General features: G+C 45.3%; 3 protein-coding genes across 11 annotated transcripts in view; 1 reads left to right on the top strand and 2 right to left on the bottom strand.

The window, feature by feature from the left end:
* Window positions 1-22507, top strand: part of LOC146395976 (uncharacterized) — a 23964-nt gene extending 1457 nt beyond the window's left edge. Inside the window, exons 2-5 of one of the 3 annotated variants that reach the window (XM_084999520.1) lie at window positions 5839-8847; window positions 9375-9527; window positions 17092-17144; window positions 18384-18695. In XM_084999520.1, the coding sequence (XP_084855646.1) occupies window positions 6587-7060 (474 nt within the window). In that variant the 5' untranslated portion in view covers window positions 5839-6586 and the 3' untranslated portion in view covers window positions 7061-8847; window positions 9375-9527; window positions 17092-17144; window positions 18384-18695. Of the gene's footprint in view, window positions 1-5838; window positions 8848-9304; window positions 9528-17091; window positions 17145-18383 lie in introns of all 3 variants that reach the window. The other 2 variants (XM_084999517.1, XM_084999519.1) reach the window with 2 other exon arrangements.
* DLX1 (distal-less homeobox 1) lies at window positions 2399-7350 on the bottom strand. Of its 4 annotated transcripts, none has more exons than XM_084999514.1 (4): window positions 7259-7350; window positions 6142-6515; window positions 5281-5480; window positions 2399-4120 (listed from the first exon to the last, which is right to left on the bottom strand). In XM_084999514.1, the coding sequence occupies exons 2-4, from the start codon at window positions 6452-6454 to the stop codon at window positions 3866-3868; spliced, it is 768 nt and encodes a 255-aa protein (XP_084855640.1). In that variant the 5' UTR covers window positions 6455-6515; window positions 7259-7350; the 3' UTR covers window positions 2399-3865. The 4 variants fall into 4 exon arrangements, with proteins under 4 accessions (XP_084855640.1, XP_084855641.1, XP_084855642.1 ...); XM_084999515.1 differs by having other exon boundaries at window positions 6142-6822; window positions 7263-7350; XM_084999516.1 differs by having other exon boundaries at window positions 7263-7350.
* Window positions 11348-24505, bottom strand: part of METAP1D (methionyl aminopeptidase type 1D, mitochondrial) — an 83917-nt gene continuing 70759 nt past the window's right edge. For all 4 annotated transcript variants that reach the window (XM_021075529.2, XM_021075524.2, XM_021075526.2 and 1 more), the window contains exons 6-10: window positions 21269-21432; window positions 14253-14350; window positions 12908-12955; window positions 11927-12005; window positions 11348-11804 (exon numbers count right to left, since the gene is read on the bottom strand). In XM_021075529.2, coding sequence (XP_020931188.1) covers window positions 11726-11804; window positions 11927-12005; window positions 12908-12955; window positions 14253-14350; window positions 21269-21432 — 468 coding nt within the window. In that variant the 3' untranslated portion in view covers window positions 11348-11725. The remainder of the gene's footprint in view (window positions 11805-11926; window positions 12006-12907; window positions 12956-14252; window positions 14351-21268; window positions 21433-24505) is intronic.

Here is a 24505-nt window from a genome sequence, read left to right as displayed (position 1 = left end):
CATTTGCTAATTTGGAGGCTCGGCCATTGACAAGCTTGCTCCATACACCTGCAAGCAATTTGCCGGCTCCGGTACCGGAGAATTGCAGAGATGGCAGCTCGCACCTATTTGATTTTTTTTTTTTTCCTTTTCTCAACGCACAGCAAATTTGGCTTTCAGTGCGTTATCTCTTTTGTTAATGCAAAAAGATTCCCTGGGCGAAAAAATTGCTCATAATTACCAGAGAGATGGGGAAACTGCATTAGAATAAATAAACCTGAAATTACTGTAATTATGTTGTGTTTGATGGGCCCGGCTTGTAATCAAGAAGAGAATACAGTGAAATGATGCTGACCCTCTTGGGTTTGCAGCTGTACGCGCACTTTGGGGTCTTTTTTTGCAGAAAAGAGTCATTTTGATAATCATTAAGCTGTGTGTAACCTATTTCAGAAGTGTTTTAAAATGAGGTTCACATTTTTTGAACAAGGGGAAAAAAATCCCAAAATTGCATTTTGCCATTACAGACTCATACATAAGGAAAGGTTGTGTTTTCTAAGTGACAATTGTTAAGACATAATATTCGAAATCAGTATTTAATCATTATAATGAGGTATTGTTTAAATATAACCACCTTTAGATTATTCATAGTTTAATTAATATACTCATTATGAAAATCTTTGAATCAGATATTTGATGAACTACTTGTCAGTAACAAGGAAGCATTAATTAGGTCTATATTGAGATTAACATTTTAAAAAAGTACAACTGCTTATAATTATAATAGAGCCTAACTAAAGACCGCCTTCGTTGAGCTAAAACTAATAATTTCTCTATTTGAACTGTTAGCAAGAGATTATTAAATTAGTATAAGCTAATACCTCAAAGTATTAAAATTCGCTTGACCAAACCGATTTTGCCTGTGGCTTTAGGCACTGGGCCCTGTCTGCCGTCTGAGGTCCCAGATTTGGATGCGTGAGGGTAATCTGCCAAAACCTACCCACTAGCAAAGTCACATCTTGCGGGGGAAACCAAATCCAGGAAGGTCTCTGCCCTGGCGCCTGATGGAACCCAGCCCAGGAAAACAGTTCGCTGTTTTTAGCTTCCACACCCTTCTGCCCCGCCGGCCTCCCCATCTCCGAGGTCTGCTCTCCCCCATTAGTTCTCCAGGTTCTGGGGGGGCTGTAGGAGAAGAAAAGCCCCAACCGTGGCTCGAGGTCCCCGTCTCCATTCCCCACTATCTCTCCTGCTCCCTCCATCACTCCCCTCCCCACCTCCCCTCCCTTTCCTAAAGGGCGTCGGAAAATCCTGGCGTCTCTGATCTTTCACCAGCACCAATTGAAAAATGGGTGCTTGTCACAACACAGATCACTGCCTTCCCGGCTCTGCTCCCCGCCGCGCACTGCAAAGGGCCCCCCAAAGGCGGAGGGCTAGTCCCCGCGGGAAACAGTGTCAGAAGGCGAGTTCGAGGGATGCGGGAATCGCTCAAAGCAGCCTGTCAGGGCCCGCAGTTTTCCCGAGTTCCCGGCGCTCTGCTTTGGTGTCTGGGGTTGAGGTTGGGCTGAAGTGCGGGTGGAGGGAGTGAGGCAGATACTGGCAGCTCAGAGCCTACTAGTTTTTCTGGAGCGAAATGGTCAAATGTATCCACTGGAGTTGTCACTTGATAGACTGGCCTTGGGAGTTTTGGACTAGGGAGGTGACAAGCTCTCAAGTTCCAACGAGTCAGTGGAGCCCACCTGCCCCTCTCTGGGCACCTCTGTTTCTCGTTGCCGCTGAGAAAGCCTGGGGTCTTTAGACGGGTATGGGCCTCTCCTTATGGAAGGGCTAGGTGGGTGGGAGGGGCTGTGGAGGGGGGCCGGGTGGCGCCTTGGGACTGTCCCCTGGAGCTCACTGATTGATTGGGGGTAGCATGACAGACGTGTCCTTCCGGCCCCTTTCCGGGCGTCTGGCCCGGTCTTTTCCACATTGAGATCTAGCGCCCTGCGGGCAAGCATGAGCCGAGAGGCCAGATCCCGGTGGAGGCAAGGGGCAAAGCCAGCTGTCTCTGCTTTCAGGCTTCCAGGCCTCCCGCGAGGTGACTGGGTGCAGGGGGCACTCATGTCTCACCAAGTGGCTGCTTGTGAGCTCTGCTTTCACCCCATCTCAGACGGCCTTCACTGTCCCTTCGATTCCTGAGCCCTGGCTCTGCCAGGCCACACCTGTTCCAGAACCCCCTTGCCCAGGGACCCTTGCCACCATCCCCTACTCCAGGCAGATATCACACCCTTGGAGGAGCAGGAGTTAAGCTTGAGGATGGTCCCAGCAGGGGTTTCTCAGGCCTCCAGCCTTTGGAGTTGCTGTCCCTGACTTTTCTGTCCCCCAAGGTGGAAGCCTGATGCCCAGGCCCCAATACCTACTCACACAGCACACCAGACAGCAACTCTTTCTCGAAACCATAATTTTACTGTCTCAAAGAAACTTTATAACTTATTTACAAAGTTCTTTCCCCCCCAAGATACAAAGCAATAAGTTAACATTCTCAATATAAAACTAAACTTTGACATAGAGAACACAAAACACAGTTGATTTCAGTTGATCACATTTTCCAAATTTCACAAGTAAAATGTCAAGATTCTCATTTCACAAAGCATCAGGTTTTACAGCCACAGACAACAGAACGGAAAAAAAGCTAAGCTTGTGCAACATGTTTACAGAACAATAATCATAACAATAATAATTAATAACAATAATATGTACAGCAATTAGATCCTGCACTGAAGACTGTGCATTGGGTGATGACTGGCATTATTCTGTGGTCAAGCCTCTGGGGATTGATGTAAAGCTGCTTTCATCTAACTTTAAAGCCCCCTGGCATTAGGGCACTGGCACATGCCTGCCTGTTTTCTCTCTCTGGTCATTGGTTCTTTCTCTCCACAAGGAAAGAATTAGGATTTTCCTTCTTAGCCAGGCAGAGATCAAGCGTTCTTCCCGAGATGAGAAAATTGTTTTGGGTTCATTTCTTTCTCTTTTTCTTTTTTAAATAATATGGGACATGAAAAAACTGCAAATCATTCGGCTCCAACCTCTCCATACTAGCGAAGTACAAAAGTTACTGTATAAGTTAAAAAGCTCCAGGTCCTCCCTATTCGTTTTTCTGGGTGCGTTTAAAGTAAGGGGTCCGTCTGGACCCTGCGCTCCTCCTCGCACGCCCCGCAGAACTGCTAATTGGCCGAACACTCAGCCTCAGGCAAGTCCATTTTTCAATAAATAAAACTCCCTCCCTCCAATTTTCCCCTATACCCAAAAGAGCCACACAGATGGTTAGGCAGGCCCAGGAAAAGATCCGAATGGACAAAATGTTCCAGTATCCGGAACTGGGCGGCCCAGTGAACCAAGCCTCCTCGAAGCCGGTGACTATTTTTCAGAGGCGGAAGAACGAGGACAGCTGACGCGAACGGACGACGACCTCGACTTCGTCAGCGCACAGATACAGAGCGAAAGGAGACGAGAGATGGACAGGACAGAAAGAGCTTTTGCTTTGTCTACATTTTTTCTTTGTTTTTTTCCTGATAGTCCCATACAGCTGAGAGTTGACGGTCGGGTCCGGCGGGCTTGTCCTGCGCCCGGCTGTTTTGCGCCGCTATGCCTGCGCTCAGAAGCCGCTCTCTGCTGTCACCGCGGGGCCGAGGCCGGGGGTCTGGCAAAGGCGTGGGCACTAGGGAAGTCGCCCGGACAGACTGCGCGGGACTCCGAGGAGGCGACGGGCGTCCTGCCTTCACTGTTCTTTCTTCTTTCCCTCTGGGCCCTTCTCCTCTGGACCCAGGGCACGCGAACGGGGTGGATGTACCGGGAGGCGGGAGGGGCCCGAGCCGGGGGAGATGGGAAGGAGGCGGGCGGGTGCGGGCGAGCCTCACATGAGCTGGGGTTGCTGCATAGCTTCTTGGTGCGCCGAGGGGTACCATGACGTATAGCTGGGGATGTAGGAGCCTGCGCTGCCTCCCGAGCCCTTCGCGGAAGACGAGTTGGGGTTCCAACCCGGAGGCACCGGCGGAGAGCCGGCAGACAGAGCCCGGCCGTTGGCCAGCGCGCTACCCTCCAGAGCCGCCCCACCCTGCTTCATCAGCTTCTTGAACTTGGAGCGCTTGTTCTGGAACCAGATCTTGACCTGCAAGAGCGGACAACGACTTGACTCGGTTTAGATCCATTGTGCCTACCTTGGTCATGGGGAGATAAGGGAGCCTTGAAATAGAGAGGATAACCCCCAGCCCGGCGTTACCCAGCAGCTCCCAGCTGGAGAAGCAGTACCCGCCCCCCTCCTCCCCTTTAGAACCAAAGGCTGGGAGGCCCCACTGCCCGCCGCCAGTGGCAGGTAGGGGCAGCTCTCTGAGAGCCAGGGGGCGTGGTGGTGAGCAGTGAGCAGGGATCTTGGCCTTGCCTGCTCGGAACTTAGCCCGGGCCTGGCAACTGGGGAAGACGCAGCGCCTGCCTAATACTGAGCCTTCAGTTCTGATATGAACGTCAATAAAAATAATCCAGTGAAGAAAAGAACTGGAGGAAATTTATTTGCAATGCAACCCGTCTTTTTTCCCCCCTCTCAGCCATCATTTCTGGACTTGAGTGGGTTGCGGCCTGAGGAGGCCACAGGATTTTGTTAAACTTTTCATTTGGACTTAAATCAACCTTTCCTTAGTTAGCCTGTTTGCTCTGCCATCTCTGCTCCAAATCATCCCCCCCCACCTCAAGTTGGAAGCCTATGCCAGTCACGATCAGAACGCCAAGGGGTCCTGGGAATCTTAGAGAAACCAGGGAAGGAAGGTCCCATTTCTCCCCCAGGGTCTGGGATCTGGGATGTGAGAGGGCCGAGGAAAGGATTTCCCCCCACCCCCACCCCAGCCCAACACAGTGAGAAGGTAGAGGAGGAGGGAGACAGAGGCTCCGGCCCAGGCCACTAGTGCTTAGCCACACACTTTAAAGGCAAAGAAGGGATTAAGCCCAGAGTCTATTGTTCCAGTTGTTCGGGCACGTGTGACCTCAGAGTCCCCAAACAAAATGTCCAGGGAAATCCTTCCTGCGCCCTAATCAGATTGCTCAGGGCCGGGCTGCCGGCAGCACGGAGTAGAGTGCAGTGACTGAGCCAGGGCAGAGAGAACTATTGAGGAAGCAAAGGCGATGGGAGAGCCAGGGGTGGGACACACACGGACACACACGCACGCACGCACGCACGCACACGGACCCCTGAGGCACATAGAGCAAGAAATGGAACTCTGGGCGCAGGTGGGCCAAGGGAAGCCTGCTTGGCGCCACGGTGGGGCAGCGGCGAGGTACCTGCGTCTGCGTGAGTCCCAGGGAGGCCGCGAGCTCCGCCCTCTCGGGCAGAGCTAGGTACTGAGTTTGCTGGAACCTCCGGTTCAAAGCCTGCAACTGCAAACTGGAATAAATCGTCCTGGGTTTACGGATCTTTTTCCCCTTGCCATTGAAGCGCACTTCACCGCCTTCCACCACAGTGCTCTTCTCGGAGTCAGCCCCTGAAGGAACAGCAGATGTGGGGGCCCGTTGTTAATGCAAAGGACCAACTTTAGTGCGTGGAGCTGATAGCAAGTGACAGCAGAGGGATGGCAGAGGCTGGGCCAGGAGTGAGAATGCTCAAGAAACTCTGAAAGTCAGGGAAGGGTTCCGCCAAGTCCAAAGGGCAGGCCCCTGGCCGCTGCAAGCGAACTGGGGCAGTTCACAGGCGCGCAACTCTTGCCTTTGCAGGAAAAGTTTGCAATTTTTGCAGGCGGTAGTTGAGGTTTAATTACCCTTAATTGCATACATTGTTTATAGCGCTACGCAATAAATAATTACCGAGACTAATACGTGCACATGTGGGTTTCTGTTTTCCAGCGGGGCATTGTGTTTTCCACGCATGGAGCCGCCCAGAGGCCCAGCCAGTGTCAGGGGACGCTCTCGGATTTATCCTTTGCTGGATAGTTGCAAGTTGGGTGGACATATTATATATTTTTAAAGTATCTTTGCTACGACAGGGATTGATACCCGAAACCTCCCTCTACTGCCTGGCGCCCTCCCCACCCCCATCCCATTTCTCTCTCTCCCCCTCTCTCTCTCTTTCTCTCTCTCTCTCTTCTCTCCCTCTTCCTCTCCCTCCCTCCCTTCCTGTCTCTTCCTCTCCCTGGCAGGCTCACGTACCTGGGTCCTCCAGGCGGCTCTGGGCGAGGCTGGCGCTGCCCGGGTAGGACTGCACCGAACTGATGTAGGGGCTGGACGCGTGGCTGCTGACCGAGTTGACGTAGGGGTAGCCCAGCGGTCGGGAGAAGGACGAGGCCGAGCTGTAGGCGCCGTCGGGCTGCGAATGGCCCGCCGAGTGTAAACAGTGCATGGAGTAGTGCCCGTGGGACATGGGAGAAGGAGACATTTGCTGGTTGGGCGGCCCAAACTCCATAAACACCGCCTTGCCCGACACGGGGCTGTTGAGACTTTCTGGCATGGTGGTCATGGTCATCTCTTCTCGCGGGGTCTAGGTGTGGGTCTCTCTCTCTCCTCTGCTTCCCTTTTTGGGGTCTCTGTGTTTCTCAGGACAGGAAGGAACCCAATTTAAGCGGAACAGGGGTTTTCACTTTCCATTCATAAGAAAATGGAGTTTGCCTCTTTGAAAAGTCTAAGCATGATGCTGCCGAGCTCCCCAAACTCGCTTCAAAGCTTTGACTCAGCCAAGGTCATAAATATTCATGAGCTGGCGGAGCTGATTGGTCCGCTGTCTTGCATAATCACCGGGGATTGGTCCGAGGCGCTCCGGCTCCGCTGGACTAGAGCGGGCGAGGCGGCTCGGCCTCGGGAGAGACGCATCCACACTTCCCGGCCGGGGCTCCTCTGCAACAGAGCGCGCCGCGTGGGGCGCACAATGGGCTGCGGCGCTCGCTCCGGGACCTACGCGGCCCGCGGCTCTTCAGCCTCCCACCTCCCCGGCGCCCCTTACTTCCCAGAAACCAAGCAGCGGCTCCGCTCTGCTGCCCTCCCCCTCCTACTGTCCCCACCCTTTGCCCGCCCCCACAACACCGGGGACCAGCGCACCGCTTCTCCTAGCCGCAGCTACCCAGTCCGGTGCTGAGCTAGGGCGGCTCTCGAGCCTTACTGCGGCCTCTGGAGCCCAGAGTCGCGCAATGGTTGCGCCGGAGGCGGTCAATAGAGCGCTGTCCTCCAGAGAGTCCTGTGCCTTGAGCAGCGCTCTCCTGGCGGCGCCTCCCCGACCTGGGTCCACTCTGCCACATCCCTGGGGGCGTGTTTGGGGCCCTCCGGGCGAACTCACTCACTCGGCCGCCGCGCCGCCGCCGCTCCCTGGGGCCCGCTCGCATTGCTCCAGGCCAAGCTGGCCACTCCAGCTCCAGGCTACACCGGTCTGATTAAAGCAGTGCGCGCGGAGCCAGGAACCCGCGCTTCTCCTCCCAGGAAAGACGGCCGTACCGCCCCCTCCCCCCAACCCACACCCCCCCCCCTTTCCCTCCCAACCTTCCTCCGCCTCCCCCTCCCTTCTCCACTCCCTCTGAGCCAAGCGTCCGGCTCACTCGCCCCAAAGGCGCGGCGCAGAGTAGAGCCCAGGAGTTGGCGGGCTCAATTCTGCTTGGGCTGAGGACGCCAGGTGGTCATTTTCCGGCCTCCTGGGGTCTGGCGAGAGCACCCAGGGTGTAGGAGTCCTGGGGGACACCGAAACCCGCGGCAAAACCAGGCCAGTTGTAAGATCGAGTATCTGTGTGTAGACACGTCTCTCATTGTCGCCCAGGATCCTCCTCATCTCCAGGGGTCAAAGCGGGCGCCACTGGGCCTGGGGCAGGGCTGGTGAAGGCAAAAGCTGCCGCGGCGCCTTCTGTCTTCTGGGGCGCTAGGTACAGAAAAGCACACAAAAGCCCCCGCAGCCACCACAACACAACCACCCCCGTGAGGCGTGGCGCGCACCACGCTGGCTGTGAGGGGCTGTTGGTTCCCCATCCCGCCAGCCCCACGGTGAATCCCAAATTACTTTGTTAGGTAATTAGAAAGTGTTGATAATTATTTCTTTCATAATTTAGCGTGTGACGAGAACGGGGAAATGATCTTGTGAAAGTTCACACGTGCAGATGTATTAGTTACTGATTCATTTGATTAAATGGTAGTCTCAAGTGCTCAGATCCGCAGCTGAAGGCGCCCCATTAGCATAACACTGATGTTTAATTTTCATACGCATAATTAGCCATATATTTAACACTAATAGCAACATGCAGCCTTTCAGCGTTAAACAGCCCCGGATTTGATCTGGCCTGAGCTGAACCTTCGCCGAGGCACCTTCCCCTGTCTAGAGTGCGCAGTGATCACAGGACAAACCTCTGTAATCAAGCACATTTTGGCAGAGGGAACACCAATAAAAATGAACATTCAAAACAAATTACATCCGTGCTGTCGTTACAGATATCAACGGAAGGGGCTTCTCTTTTTTAACTTCTGTAGCAGCAGCTGCTGCCCGCGGAATTCCTCTCCTTTGGTTTAAGTGTACGATGTTGGGGGGTAGAAGTATTTCAGGCAGCAGTGGTTGGAGCAAAAAGAAAAACAAAAGCAAAGCAAATCAAAACAACCAATCCTCCAAACCAATAACGGGTTTGCCAACGTTTAAAAAGATTTTTCTTTCTTTTTTTTTTTTTTTTTCCTTAATCACCGAACCACACGGTGAGGCTTTGTAGCAACAACCAGCTAATGACTCCGCCACCAGACAACTCCCGGAGCCGTTCCACTCCTCTTGATTGCCGTGTTGCACTTGTGGTTTTAATTGCTCTTTCCTAGCGCCTGTTTTGGGGTACGGAGTGCGGTGCGCCCTGCACAGCAGCAGATGCCGCCGGGGCCCCTGGTCTCCTCGCGGGCCCTGCCCACGTAAGTGATCGCTGCGACTGGCGCGGGGTCGGGGTTGGGACGGATGGAAGTAGGACTGGCGATTCTGGGTGCTCAGGGCAACGCGTGAGGAAACCCGACGGCTAGGCTGTCCAGGGCCAGTTTATTCCAGAGAACTGCAGAGTGGGGAAAAGGGGAGAGGCGGCCTCGGGTCGCGACGGTCTCCAGGGCTCTCGGCCATCCACATCTGGAAGGGGAAATCCAAGTCTTTCTCAGAGCAGGGGACAGGGCTGGCTTCAGGGAACAAAGGACCTGCAAGGGAAAAGGTTTCAGAGCTTATTTTACAAATTAATTATATCTGGGCGAGGGGGTGTCTACCGCTGGAATTATTTCTTAGCCCCAGAGAAACAAGTCCGGGGAGGAGTGGCTGAGCCGCGGCCCTCAGGCGCCAAGATGCCCGCCCTTGACTATCTTCTCAATGTGTGATCTTATCTCTAAGAGCCCCGGGTGGATCCCTCCCTACTCCCATCGCTAAGGCGACACCTGTTCTGAAATGCCGGTTTGCTTAGATCTTCTCCTGTTCCAACTCTGAGAGGAAACAAAACTCTTCCATTTATCCTGAGAGCCCGGGATTCCAAGTAGAACCTGTTGGAGACATTACAGGACCGGTGCCTGCTGGTGGTGGCAGTAGCCGTGAGTGGCTGGAATCCCTGCAACCCAGGGTGAGGTCTGGGGCTAGTTCAGTTGGCAGGGTGGAGGTGGGGGCAGGGACAAAGTATTTTAAAATCTGCTTCCTAATTTCAACTTCAAAGCATGTTAAACCGAGTTTATTCTAATTCGAGTTTGTTTCCTGTGGAGCTGCTGACTCTTGGCTGGTGCTGGTGTATATACATACCTATATATGTAAAAAAAATTTAAACTTGATTAGTCATTTTAATAAAGAGAATTATAAACCTATACCATAAAATATCTCTACCTTGGAAAACGTTCTGCACAAGAAGCATGTTATCCCAGTGGTTGGTAAAATTCTGTGGTCCTAATGAAATTATTCTTGGGGAATCTCAGGGTAAATGGATCTGTAGACAAGAAACTGGCTAATCATTGCAATCTGACTGATCTAGGACAGAAGTGAAGTTATTCTAAGGCTATCTGGACCTTATTCCTCTATAGAAAATCTGGGTTGTTCTGGGGCAGAAGCCTCAGTCTCTAGGCCTCTGCTTGGCCAACTCTCCAGCACCCGTAAAGTTTTTCTGTGGACTTTGTAAACCTTCAACCCCTTCTTTTCTAGCTCTCAGATTCACTAGAATCAGAATCACCTCTGTCCAAATTTTGCATCCCTAGAGGTAGAGAAAAGAAGCTGGAAGGGTTAGAGGATGCCCAAAAGAATCCCAAGTTGAGGGGAAAAGCTCCAACTAACCACTTTTTCAGGCGCAATCATTGGCCTCAGTTTCCCATGACTTTTCCCACCACTGAGTGTCACAAAAATGAGCTGGCTCTCCAGTCCTATTACGGCAATGGGCAATGACAGGTGCCCACATTTTCCTGGTGCTCTGGAGCTGAGCCCAATCTATGTTTAGCGAATGACAGCTTTGTAAAACCCGCTTCAGTAGAAACAAGAGTTAGTGCAACCACTGACTGGTGGGACACCCTAAAACCAGGCCCAAGGGGAGACTACTTTCTACATGGCCTGCTAGAAGCCCAGTCCCTCTCCACCTCTGAGCCCAGGTATGAACAGGTCCTGAGGAGCTTGCAAGGAAAGATTGGCTTCTCCCAGTGGGAATGAGCCTTGAGAGCCGAGGAATGTGGATCCTTGTATGTCTTACTTCCTAACCAGGTGGAACTGCAGGCCAGCTGAACCGGAGTTAAATCTGCCAGCTCCAATCCCATGCAACCTGTCCCGGGGCCCTCAAAGTTCCCGTGGTTCTTCTTGTAGGGATGCCCTGGTTGCCAGTGCACAAGGGTGGGTCTGAAGAGGGCCAGGATAGGGAGAGGTGAGTTTAGGGGCTAGATCAGCCAGACTCTGCTCACATCTGGGCAGGTGGGGCGATGTACCTATTCCTAGGGCTACAGATGGTCTAGCTTGTTGTGTCCCGGCGGCTGAGAGTCTCCAAAGGTAACCTTGAGGAAGGCGTATGGGGCAGATTGAAAGCTGGGGAGAGCCCCAGAGGACCAGAAAAGACATGTTTTTGGATTGATGACCCCTGCAGAATTGCCAGGCCCAGGGTCCAGAGGCTAAGATATGTTTGTAACTAACCCCTCCATTCTCCAGCTAATCTTTTCATCAAAAAGCAGTTATGAAGGGGAAAGAAGCGGAAGGGCCGAGGGGGCAGTTGGCCCTGATGGTGGTGAGCGCCCTCCGGGCCGGCCAATGTGGGGTCCATAAGGGGGAAAAAAAAGAGACTTTAAAAAAAATTTCTCACAGCTAGGATCAGGTTTTCCTTTCCATCCGCGCCTGTGAAAAAAGTTCAGAGACTTAAAAATGAACCACCTACCCTCTCCCCCTAGTAATCGTCAGAGAGGCAAGGAACACAAGACACAAGGGTTTTAAGAGGTGAAGGCTTTTTACTTGGGCAGGGTCAACGCAAGGCAAAGAGAAAACCATGCATTTCTAGGAATCCCTCGTCTTCCAAGTGAGGGCGTCCCCACTCCCTTCCAGACGCCTTTCCCGAGTTGGGAAGCCGAGCCCGGGCGCCAGCATCTGTCTTTCCGAGGCCGCAGGGCCACATCGGGGCTTCAGATCCGAGTTCCCAACTGCTCCCACCCCCACCCTGTCCCCACCGCCTTTTCTCAAGGCGCTACTAGGTGCTAAGTAGGTTATTATTAGACCCGCCGTTAGCCGGTTTCCTCTCAAAGTTCTCCAGCTGGATTTCAGCAAACTAGGGGAAAAGGCGCCGGGCCTCTGCGACCTTCGGGCCGCTCCTCAGGCCTCGTGGGGCAGTTTGGTCAGTATCCGCACGCCCCTGGACGTAATGAGAACTGTGTGCTCGAACTGGGCAGACCTGAAACACACACGCAGCGGTCAGCAAGCGCGCCACGGGCGGGGAGCAGCAGCTCGCCCGCGTCGACGGACGAGCCTTCCCTTCCCAAACCATTTAAATGCAACCCGGCAGAACGCGAGCACCTTTGATTGTCCAAGGAGACCACGGTCCATGCATCCTCCAGCACTTTAAATTCAGGGGATCCCTCGGTTATAATTGGCTCTGTAAGAGGGAAAATATTTACTGCAGTGATCTAATCAGATTCTTGTCAAACATTGTTTCCGCTGATTATCAAAAAAGAGAATAAGGTTCTCCCCCCCTCCCTCCAGTGCTTCCCCCCACAGGCTCGTGTTGTCATCTCGCAAGGGCTGATAATTGACGTTGCTTACATAGTATACTACAAACTAAACAGTAGGAAGAGGAAACACGGTGGCATTCAAAAATGTATGAAGTTGCCTAGTTCGTCATTTTTTTAAAGAAAAAAGGGCATTTTAATCAAGCCTTAATTAGGACCCCGTGGATAATAACCACCCAAACACCAGTCCCTCTCATAAATACCAGTCAGTTTTTTAAAATATTTGAATTTTAAAAACATGCTCAAAATGTTCATTAATCAGCAAATAACAATTTTCTTATTTCACTCTAATTGCTTCTCCATTAAGTCCCACAGTCAGAAATATGATGCCTTCGGGGGTCTTAGGTGATTGGAATTTGGTGGCGACACCAATCACATGATCAGCCAGGAATGGGCCGCCAGAGAGAACAGGCCACTTGCTGACAGGGAGCAAGGGACATAATCGCCTTTAGTTACTGGGTGTTAATGAAAAAAACAAAAAACAAAAAACACCCCACAAAAACAAAACAAAAAACCAAACACCACATTATGCTGGTAACAGAATTAGAGGTTGGACGGCTGCCGTCTCCTAAATGTGTCGGTAAGTATCTGATTTAGGAAGATGGGGCTCGAGGATATTATTTAATCAGATTTACTATGCATCTGAATTATTTCATTATGCTGATTGGCTTTATTAGTCCTTCACAGGACTGCCTGGCCTAGGCCAGCGCCGCTGCTTCCGTCCCGTCCCCCGCCTGGGAGCCACTGCTCTCTGAAGAGGAGCACTGACCTATGGTGAACGCCATACCCTCCTCCATGAGCAGATCGCTGTCATTTGCTGTAAAACAAACACATAAACTATGGGTGGGGGACTGGGAATGAGAAATAGAAAGACAGAAACAAAATTAGATGGGTTAGGCTGCTCAAAATACATACTTTTTTTTTAGGGTAGAAGTGGAGGTTTCTAGAATCCTACCACCCCAGAGGTTAGGCACAAGACTCCTGAGACTCAGCCTTTGCATTTTCTGAGCTTGAGGTCAAGGGTCCTGAGACGGGTGCACCAAGGCTGAGCAGGGGCAGACTGGGTGCTTGGGAAAATTTGGGGCACCTCCCTCCCCAACTCCACTGTCCCTTGGCCACTTGATGTGACATCTCCTGGCTTTACTGGGTGCTGGACCTGACCCGCCACCCTCCTCCTCCCCCAACCCAAAGAGAAAGACATTTTGAGAACCGATGCCAAGGGAAGGCAGATTGGTAGGAGGCAAGATCAGTGGTGACTTGAAATATTTCCAAGTGTTGGCACTGGGTGGGACACATGCCTTTTTGCTCCAAACTGGACCTCTTATGAGCTTTGAGTGAGGCTACTTGGGCCAAAGGGCATTCTGACCGGCTGAGTCCCCTGGGACTATGCAGGGGATGGATTCCAGTCAGTAGTTCCTGCAGGGGCTGCTCCCACCCTGTACACACAGGTCAAAGCTCCAGGATCAACTTTCTTTGGTCCCTGTCCAGCCGTGCATGCCCTTTAGGGACACTCCATAGAACTGCTTCCTACTCTAACCCTCCACTCCTTCTAGCCAACCCTTGCCTTCTCACTGTAGGGTGCACAAGCAGGCAGCAAAAACCAGGAGGTTCTGGGGGAAGGAACACAGGGTGGGTATAATCTAGAAATCACTAAAGAGTACATGCTGCTAAATACATCAGCTGTCAACGCTGTGTAGGATGTAATGAAGTTTAACCACAACAGTCAGCGGTTAGAGAAGGGGGTAGAAAAAGAAAACAGAAAACAGTCATATGTGCATTCTCCTGGGACATCGATGCAGTGGTGTTTTGTTTTCAGTAACTTTTGCTAGACAAATATCCATTGTGCCTTCCAGCCACCACCCTTCAGGAGGAGACAAAAAGCAAAATAAACCTTATTTGCGGATTGAAACTGCTAGGCTCTAATCCAGTAACATGGTTAAGTAATATGCTGGTTATGATTAGTTAGGAACACCTCCCCCCGCCCCACCATTCCCACCCACACACTCACACAAAAGGATGACAATGTGGACTCAAAGTTAGAGGAAGATATTCAGGAGCAAAACTGCTTTATCCTGATGCCATTTAATAGACAGCTCCCAAACTAACTTTCTTACCATGATGCCAGATTTCTGGATGTCCATGAAAGTAAGAGCCTATTCCATGTCCCACAAAATGTGGACAGACTTGCAAACCATTCTGGTGACTTATCTGGCTTTAAAAGTGACCATACAAAAATTATCTAATTAAATTAGATAGTGAAATGCAAACACAAAGTCATCTCAATATATTCTCTGAAAAAGAAAAAAATCAGTTATATTTGGATTCCAATGACAACAGTAACGTTTTCATTATTCTGGAACAATTTAAAATTTTGCTATTGCTTATAACAACTCCCTTTGGATAGATGAAGGAAAAAGATATGTATATAAATAACACAGCAGTTAGCTTCATTCACTTTAGTACAATATTCAAACAAGGCCACTTTTAGATGAAGCACATGCATGCACACGTATATAGATCAATATAACCAAGATACATGTGCAGGTAATTTAGGCCATAAAAACCTGCCTGATTTCACAAAAAGATTGCAAATTACTACTGATTTGGGAACCAAACAGAAAAAAAATTATAATCTGAAATATGACTTCCAGCTTCCATAGTTCCCTTATTCTAATCTCAGAACATTAAACATTTTACCGACTCACTCACACAAAAGGTCACATTGGCTTTGTCAGTATTCTTGAAACACTCCAAAACTTTGTGACAATTTGGGATTTCTACTTAAGACACACTAGTATTGTGATTCTTAATTCTTTGTAAATTAAAAAAAAATTTTTTTTTGGCTTTAGTGTGCAGTGGCTTGATGTGGGATCTCAGTTCCCAGACCAGGGATTGAACCCAGCCTACAGCAGTGAAAGCGCCAAATCCTAACCACTAGACCACCAGGGAACTCCCATGTGATTCCTAATTCTTAATGCTTCATTAGTTACTCTCATTACATGTAAATCTTTTGGGTCCCATCTATTCCATATAAGTGAAATCTGGCACATAAAATCCAACCCCTAAAATCTTCACCTACATTGGTTTAGTTTAATATGAACCCAAGGCATTTAGCCATCCTCTTTATAAACATCCATTTCAATATACTTTTTTTTTTTTGCTTTTTAGGGCTGCACCCACAGCATATGGTGGTTCCCAGGCTAGGGTTCCAACTGGAGCTATAGCTGCCGGCCTACACCACAGCCACAGCAATGCCAGATCCTTAACCCACTGAGCAAGGCTGGGGATCAAACCCACAACCTCATGGTTCTTAGTCGGATTCGTTTCCATTGTGCCATGACAGGAACTCCAGTATACTTCTCTCTAGACATTTTAAAAAATGACTTCATTTAGGCCAGTATGTCACTATAAATAGTAGATGGGCAGTCTCTCATTCAGATTTAATTTCACTGTAACACTGCAGAAACAGGTGAGCTATGCATGTGTTGAGAAGAGGAATGATAAGCGAATGTTTTTAATATCTTAAGTTGTTCTTTATGGTTATAGTTATTTCTGTGTGTCTTTTGCACTTTGGACAGGAGGTGTAACAACTTTTCCAAGATGTTTCTCTTTGTACCACACTATTTCTGAATAGAAACTGAGGATGGAGAGAGGACAGAGGGTGAAAGAGACATTATTTAATAGATATACTGATCTGGATTTTTTTAAATGAATTCTATCCAAACCTGTAAATTATGTTATTATGTCCCAACAAACCTCAATAATTCTGAGAGTATTCATTATAAACCGATATTCTATTTTCTTTTTTAAAAAAAAAAAAAAAAACCAAAAAAACCCAAACTAGGTTTTTTTTTTTTTAAGGCTCTAACTGATTGGCAGACATCACAGCTACATCGTAAATGTGTTACGATGGCAATCTTCATTTTAATTTCCGATGAGAGGAGAGGAAGAAAGCCCACTCTGAAAAAACACTTGGGGTCCCTCCCCCCTCATACCTCTCATTCCTCTTCATAAAAGAAGCTGTGCAATTACTAGGTGGCTAAAGATGTCTGAGTGCATTCTACAACAATTTACTGCCTGGATCCCGCTGGAACTTCTGGTTATAGGAGAATCATAGAATGTATGTGTCATGGATACAAAGGTCAGAGGATTCCACAGCCATGTGGAAAGAGGAAAAAGAACAGGACAAATTTCCCTTAGTTCCTCGGCTGAGCATCCATCTCAATGCTTGCTTCTTAGGAACTAAGTAAACACTCCTGCTTGCTTTTTAGGGTATTTTCCTTTGGGATTGGTAGTTAGCTTTTCAACACGTACTTCCTGGGAATGAATGGACTAAATAAAAATCTCATTAACGTTTCTAATTACTATGGAAAAGCATGCCCCTTCTACTATTTTACTATGGTTCTTCTATTTTGGAATACCCGGGAAGCACAAGATTATTCACCTGATTCTAGGGTTTAAATCCAACTTCGAAGAGACAGTCCAAGGGATTTGTAGTTGCAAATTTCACTCCGACACGAAATCGAGTACTAGGAACCCTAGTTGTGGCGGGGAAGGCGGAGCCTGCGTGCTTCTCCTGACTGGCGTGTTGGGGAAAATGGAAACAGCTGGGTGGCAGGGGTGCCCAAGAGGTGTGCAGCTGCTCCCCAACACCAGCCATTGAGGGCCATGACCCATTTCTGAGCATGAGGATCTTCCTGCCTTGGCCATCTCACAGATGAAATCTGCCTTCTTTCTGTTGAAATCTACTGAAAATAACTCTCCCGGTATTAGCTCTTTCGTCCTGATTTCCTCTAAAAATCATCTAAGGCAGCAGGTCACTTACATGAGACTGAGCACATTTATGACTTGAAGCCCTTCATAGGGAATATCGGGGAGGAGAAGAGGGGAGGGGAGGAAGGTGTATAAAAGTAGTTTACAAACTTACTTTAAAATTATACTATATTGTTACAGGTCCTGCGTCAGTTTATAGTTGAAAGAGAACTCTCTCTTGAGGAATTTATCTTGTGAGTGTTTTCTTAGTTTAATTCCCGTTCATGAGACGGTTTTCCTCAATTGAAGCTTTATCTAGATTAATTAAAATTCTTCACCCATAAAAACTGTATTTTATGACTAAGACTACATTCCCCAAGAGGGCAGAGGAGTATTATGTTTAAGTAATACTCTTCTAAAGAAATAAAAATGCATGTGGATATTGTTATTACCCTTTTTACATGAATCCTAGACACAGTACTGATTTCCAAATGGCCACACCTCTAATTAAAGGCTCTCAAATGGCACCTGATTTTCTATGTTAAGGAATTTTACTTTAATCTTCCCAGATTTTTATTTTAAGCAGTAGTCTCTGAATGCAGGAATGCACAGATTCGAGGATTCCCTCTAATGACAAGGAATGTTTAAGTACAATTAGTAATACTTTTGAAAGCCAACAACTGTTTTCCAAAAGAGTGGTACATTTTTTTGTTTCAGACTGGATCACAAATTACTGTATTTTTCTTACAATAGTGCTGAACTTTTATTTGAGGTTTTCTGTTACTGAAAAGCAGACATGATGGATTGAAATAAAAGATAATTTATTGCAATGCTTACTTTCTTGTGCAGAGAGAAGCAGTGTAATTGTAATTTACAGTAGCTGTCAAGAAAAATCCATCACAGATGACATTAAAATGACTTATTTTGCCTGAGCCACTTATTGTTTAAATGTGCATAATCTAATAGAAAGAGATTATTTTTTAAAAATCTGCTTTATATCTTCTAAATTAATATCAAAACATATACTTATGAATTAAACATTAAAAACCATTCATTGATACTTTCATCATGACATTTACAAGTTTAAATTATTTTTGCTTGAACTGTCACATATTTGTGATGCATGAATCTAGATCATATCTAGAGATATGACAAAAAGACAGACTTAGAAATATTTGAAAGCAAATGGAAGTACAGTGAGTTTAACACTGTAACCTAAAGATCCCTCGCCATCCCTCCTAAAGCAAAAGGGCACATAGATCTTGCTGTATAACACAGGGAACTATACCCAATCACCTGTGTTAGAACATGATAGAAGATAATATGAGAAGAATGTTACGTGTGTGTGTGTACACACACACACACACCTATGTATGTATAACTGGGGCACTTTTCCGTACAGCAGAAATGGACACAACATTGTAAATCAACTATAATGCATTTTTCTTTTTTAAAAGGGCACATTGAGAGCTCTTTTCATTAAACTCTTTCAGGTACTTCTTCAGAGAGATCACCCTATTCTTCGGGTTTCAGAGAACTTCAAAATTTCCTGTAAAGATCACCACGTTCCTGGTGACATACTACTCCTAAAAGATGCCTGAATGCTCTGTTCATGGTGTATCAGGAGAGGGAGGCTAGATGGTGAATAGTTCAAAATAAACGAGGCTTGAGTTGGAAGATGTTTGTAAACCTTCGGTCTGTAATGCTTCCGAATACTTTGGGCTTTAAGGTGGAGACTGTTTGTTTATTTATTCCCTTGAGATTTTGCCTGAATAAGAAAAGGTGAAATAAAAGATGTCCAGAAACACTGCCTTTAACACATCAGAACAAATATTTGTTGGAATCGGGGCCAGTTTCCTCTCCGGTGGCAGACATAAACCATCTAAATAATGAAATGTATTAGAGTAAAGGAAAAAGTTCATTGTCTGCTATTTTCCACATAGTTTTGTAAGTGCAGTGGTTGGGACTGATCTGGTTTTCAAAGGAGCTTGTACATGCAAATTCATACCCTTCGAAAACTGACCTTTGCATCCAGATAGCTAAAATCCAATGTCACTTTCAATTTTACTCTTCTTCTTCTTCCTTTTTTTTTTTAATGTAGCTAGAATTAATGTAGTGAATATGTAATGAAATGCATTATCCTGCACGGAGATTTATCAGATTTTCCGACTGAATGCTATGCTTTGCTAGTACTAGCTGGAGTTCACCTGCATGTTGGTGTGGCGTGTGGCTCTTTTTTGTAAAGAGTTAAGTCGTACACAAAAAAAGGGAACAAAGGTCAGCACCCAGCCGCCACTTGAATGTGAGATTTTTCTTTTTATTCCCCTTGATGTATACTAGGCTCTGTGTTATTAGTCTTAATGATGGAAAATTGTAGTGTTGATACAAATCTTTTTTTCAAAGTAGTAGGCGGGAGCTCCATTTGTTAGTAAGTTTTTTTGTGACTAAAAGCCACGGACAGTACATTTATGTAGCAGTAAAAGGCCTAGATGCTCTTTCCATAGCAGAGCTAATTATTCCTACTGTGACCTTACTGATCCAGCCTGTTCCTAGTACATCTCATCTGCACGCCTGTTCCTCTGTGTAGATGGTGTCAGAGAATATGAAAAACCCTATAATGAAACCATTTTCATGATGGAGAAAGGCTACTGGAGTTGCACTTGCTACAAAGAGGCTCAATTATATGAGTAATTGTGATAATTTTCTACATTCATAGCCTTCAATGGGGAAAAAAGAATGAGAGCCACAAAGGAAAATTACTTTAACAAGAAAGTACAGAGAGTAAAAATGGAAGAAGAGACAAAAAGGGGAAAAAATAACCAGAAAAAAAGTTTAAAAAATAGATCTGGAGGGAGGAATAGCGAGACAGGGAGAACAACAGAAATGCTCAAAAGCCCATGTGCAGCTGTGTTGCACAATTAAATTGAATTTTTTTTTCCTGCAGTTGATGAATGTGACTACTGCAAATGTGCCTCTGTAGTTAGCTATCATTTGTTGTTCCGTGACAGGAAAAGGATAATTACCTCTCAGAGAGAATCAAAGGCTGACATGCCCTTTAGACACAGCCATGAATGCAGAGCTCGATAGAATGCTTGAATAAGAATCTAGTGTTCTCTGCCCCCTTCGACTGAAGAATAAATTTTGTTAAAATGCAAGAGCACCACCAGTAAATTTGTTGAACCCTAGGTGTTCAAAAATATGAGGTACATCTATCGACTCATCCCATTTGCAAAAATAAAACTGCATTTTGAATTCATTTCTATTATATTCATGGACAGTAAGATAGTGAGATATGCATTAAATTTCTTTTCCCAGTAGGGGTCTGATTCAACATTTCCTATGAAAGAACAGAGAGACACTATCCTTTTTTCCCAGGCTAGTTAGCCTATAATTTAAAACTGTCAAAAACACAATTTTGTTCAAAGTCTTCAATAAAAGCTTCTCAGATATAACCCAAAGAGATTTTACTAAAGTTTGATTCAGACACTGTTACAATATTTTTAAAGCCATAAATACATTTAACTGATATTTTACTGCCTTTTTTCTTAAAGTATTTGAAGGCTTAGGAAGAAAAAAAGGCAGCATCTTTTCAAGGTGACTAAGCCTTCCATCCTTTAGACAAACGGGAAGTATTCAATGGTTCATATTAATGAGAGCAGTACTTTAAAAGGTATTGATGTGATCATCTTTAACAAAATATGTTACTTTTTAAATGAAAACACATATTCTGCATGTCTACTCCAAAACAGTTATGGGGGGAAAAAAGAGACCTAAAGTAGGTAACAGATTACAAAGAAAAGTCTTGCATTCGGACAATACACATACTTTCCAAAAGCGAGTATAGAACGCTGTGTGGAAAGTAAACAATGGTTTGCAGGAAAAAAAACGAACCAGACCAAAAAAGGACAGAAGATCCAAAAAAGGACCCTTTCAGGCTGTCTTCTAACCCACTCATTTGAAAGGTAAGGCTTGCCTGAGCTAATGCTTTTTATCTATCATGGGAATACGTTTCACTTCATGCCTTGAAGAAAACTAGCTTTGCTTCTGCCTCATTATCCAAGAGTTGGGAGACTTATCCCCTTCTTAGGCACTCTTCCATACAGGCCAGTATGTCAAGCTACAACTAAAGAAGTCATATAAATATTGCTCGCTGCTTCTGTAAGTTTCTTGATTGACCTGGTATAATTCACTTTTGAAAAAAACAAACTTTTTTTTTTTAAACTTGGGGAACAACACTGCAGCGCAGCAGTTCACATACTGATATCAGACTGAAATGATGGTTCTGAATCATAAAACATGTCATCAACTTTCTACCAAGCTACCAATAACCTTTGTACCATTTGCCAACCCTCCCTTTACTTGTCAGTGCAAGGCTTACCTGATTGTGTTTCCAATTACAGAGAAGGGAGCCCCTGCTCTGCAAGCAGCAATTGCTTCATCTCTACACCTCCTGGCAACCTCCACTAACTTTTTACCGCCTTCATCCACACTGCCCACCAAAAATGTTTCAGAGGTGTCTCCATGGTAGCCATTGTAGTAAACCTAAGCACAGGCAGAAATTTAAAAATGTGTCCTTGTTTAAAAATCTACTCCCCTAACATCTACACTGCATTCATTTCTAATTTCTTAGATTCATGTGTTTCCCCCTTCTGGCATTACTGTCAAGTTTACCTATGGAAAAAAAAAAAAAGAGAGAGAGAACAAACAGGCTCATAGAAATTAAGAAGATGAAGACATGCAATGATATGGCAAAATTTCAAAACAAATACGTGACTAGTATGGCTAGGATAGCATTAGATTAGCAATGTTCTTGTAACATTTTGGGGACTCATTTTATTTCTGAAACAAAATTATATATGCTAAAATAGTGACCAAAGACAAGGACCCACAATTACTACCGTAGGTTTAGAGAATCCAGAGGTATTTAACATGGTGAAGTTTCTTCAGTGTCATAAAGGTACTTATCTTTTATTTACCAGTCTCACACTTGGAAGTGATAGATAATGGCAAGAAGAAATAAGATAGACATGTCAGTATTGTAACAGACAGAAGGAGAATTCAGTTCCAAGAACTGAAGTGGCTCAATATCAGAATGAAATATGTTATAGAAAAACCCTGACTGGAAGTGAAATCTTAATCAAATGTTCCAGAGGGAATGTTAACAGAAAACACTATACATGGATTTTTAAAGAGTCAGAATCTAACAAAACAGGCTTAAGAATAAAATTACAGAAAATAGCATTTTATCCGTCTTCAATGACTCAGAAGGCCCTGTAGGATCTTGAAGGACACCAGATTCATTATAAAAATCAATAATTACCAAACACTATCATAAATATAGAAGGCAGAAGAGACTGGCTGAATATTGATCCTTTGATATAGCATGGAATTTGCTATTTTGTATAAATCTGTCCCATGTAATTATTTTTCACATTTCTCTTTCTCATGAGGTAGAATGCAGAAACTATTATAAAAAAGATATTTATCTAAGCTTTCTATTGTAATATTGAATTAATCTGTATACTATTCTACATTAAAAAAATACTCTGGTATACTCTGAGGGAGGCAAAAGTGTATTTTATCTTCACTTTATAAGTCAGTAAACTGAGGCACAGACAAGTAACTTGTCTAAGGTTAATGGCAAAATATAGAGGTAGATCCAGATTAATATGATAGATTATTGGCTTGTAATCAAGTGTGTTCACTGCTACATCAAATTACCTTAATTACCTTGCAATAAAGCAGTGTTTCATGTGTTTATTCCCATTTGCAATCCAAGGAAGTATAAGTTATTGTTTTATACACACATATATAACATTTACTAATATAAGAGTAATTATTTAAAACAAAATCATGACCATGAATGTCTGCTATTTAACTAAAAACATATTTTTCAAAATCTTTGTCTTTCGTATTACTTTTTGCTAACCTGCAAAACAACTAATTGAAAGAGTCAATATACTTGAGAGTAATAATACTTAAGAAAGTCTCTTACCCATAATTATTGCTTTTACCCACAAACTATTCTTGTTTCATAATTCATTTTTTAACAAATATTTATTGAGCCACTAGTAGGAGGTGTTACATTATCTTTTTTAATAAAAATTCAACTTCCAAGAGGGAAAGAAGTCTATTTTCTTGTGATACATACTAGACGTAAACAATTAGAAACTGCAATGACTATTTTCTGATAAAAGTACAGAATCTAATAATGGCGTTTTTCACTTAATAAAATATTTCATAAGAAATATAATTTAAGATACTGACCTACACGTTTCCTTAATTCCCTTCACATTTCTAGACACTTGAAATTTCACTTTGATCATCCGAATATTAAAAATGGAATTGTTTATTGAAAGTCTTCAGGAAACTTAGAAAAGGCAAGGACTATTCTCTTTGGACACGCTGGAAACAGGAGGAAAGAGTCTGCTGATTTCATTCAAAGCAGCAGTTTTTTATTAAGGAGTGATTAGGTGAGATAATAAGTGGAAAGTCCCCAAATCAGGTATAATCCAAAAGAAAAGTGCATCATGAAAAATACTTCATTTCAGGTACACTTTATAAAATACCTCTTTCCACATATTCTGAGTTGGAAAGATATCAACAGAATAAATGTGGAGCAAATGTTCAAGTACTCTAAGTAGGACAAAATGATATAGGAAAGAGTATTAGCAATAAAAGAATCTTTGGCTATATCCTCAAACAAATTTATATGCAGAAAAAAGGCTGAATTAATTTAAACAATGAAAAATCAGACTGCACTAAGCTGGTAGATGCCAATCTCCACCTCATTCCCATTCCCACCTAAGTTTCATGTCCTGGATATGGAATAGCTATTATTAAGAATATTTCCTCATTAATAGAAACTGTAATCCTTGAGTGCTGTTGTCTATCTCACCTGGTTCTCAACAGATGTTTCATTTGTATTTATTTAAAATGTATGTATTAATCATCAGATGTACAGAATTTATTTATAATCTCCCTGATCCAAAGGTACCTTACAAAGTTTTTTAGCAAAATGGATGACCAAAGCACAAATCATCCAAGTCTGAGAATAGTGAGGGGCTAAGAAAATTAGAAAAGGTTAGAGCTTGTACGGTTTGAAGTTCCTGTGTTAAATTACTTGGGGTTGTTATTTAAAAGAAAGGCTGTTAACCATTTGGTGGAAACTGAAGTTCTGAGAAAAAAGCACGCTGCTTGTACGCTTGGAGTTCAAGGCTCTCTACATCAGAAATGGAACACAATGTTACCTTCAGGGATTTTAATAAATCTAAGGAACACTGCTAGCAAAAGAGTTGCTGTCCAAATAGACTGACACACACAGGCCAATGTAGCCCCTAATGACAGAGTAAGATAATGACAGGCCCCACTCAAAATCAGCAGGAAGAGGAAGATCAATCTTGGCAGAGTGAAGGAAAAATGCTGGCTTTCTTCGCGTTAGCTCATCTCATACATATAGCTTCAGCAGCTGCCCAGTGCTGCGGTGCTCTGCATTAACTACACAGTGGATCAATAACAATTACACCTTCTCAAAAACATGACACATAGCAGGATTGGGTTGACATTTCACTTAGGCCAACATTGATCTCAGTGCATCTGATTCCAGCCCTAAATT

Source organism: Sus scrofa, chromosome 15, assembly GCF_054392235.1.
Source record: "Sus scrofa isolate SSC_HxYL_T2T_F1_AM1 chromosome 15, Sscrofa_HxYL_maternal_Yorkshire_Landrace_v2.0, whole genome shotgun sequence".
NCBI classification, from domain to species: Eukaryota; Metazoa; Chordata; class Mammalia; order Artiodactyla; family Suidae; genus Sus; species Sus scrofa.
Note: the sequence above shows the minus strand (reverse complement) of the source record. Positions and strands in the feature narration are given on the sequence as shown.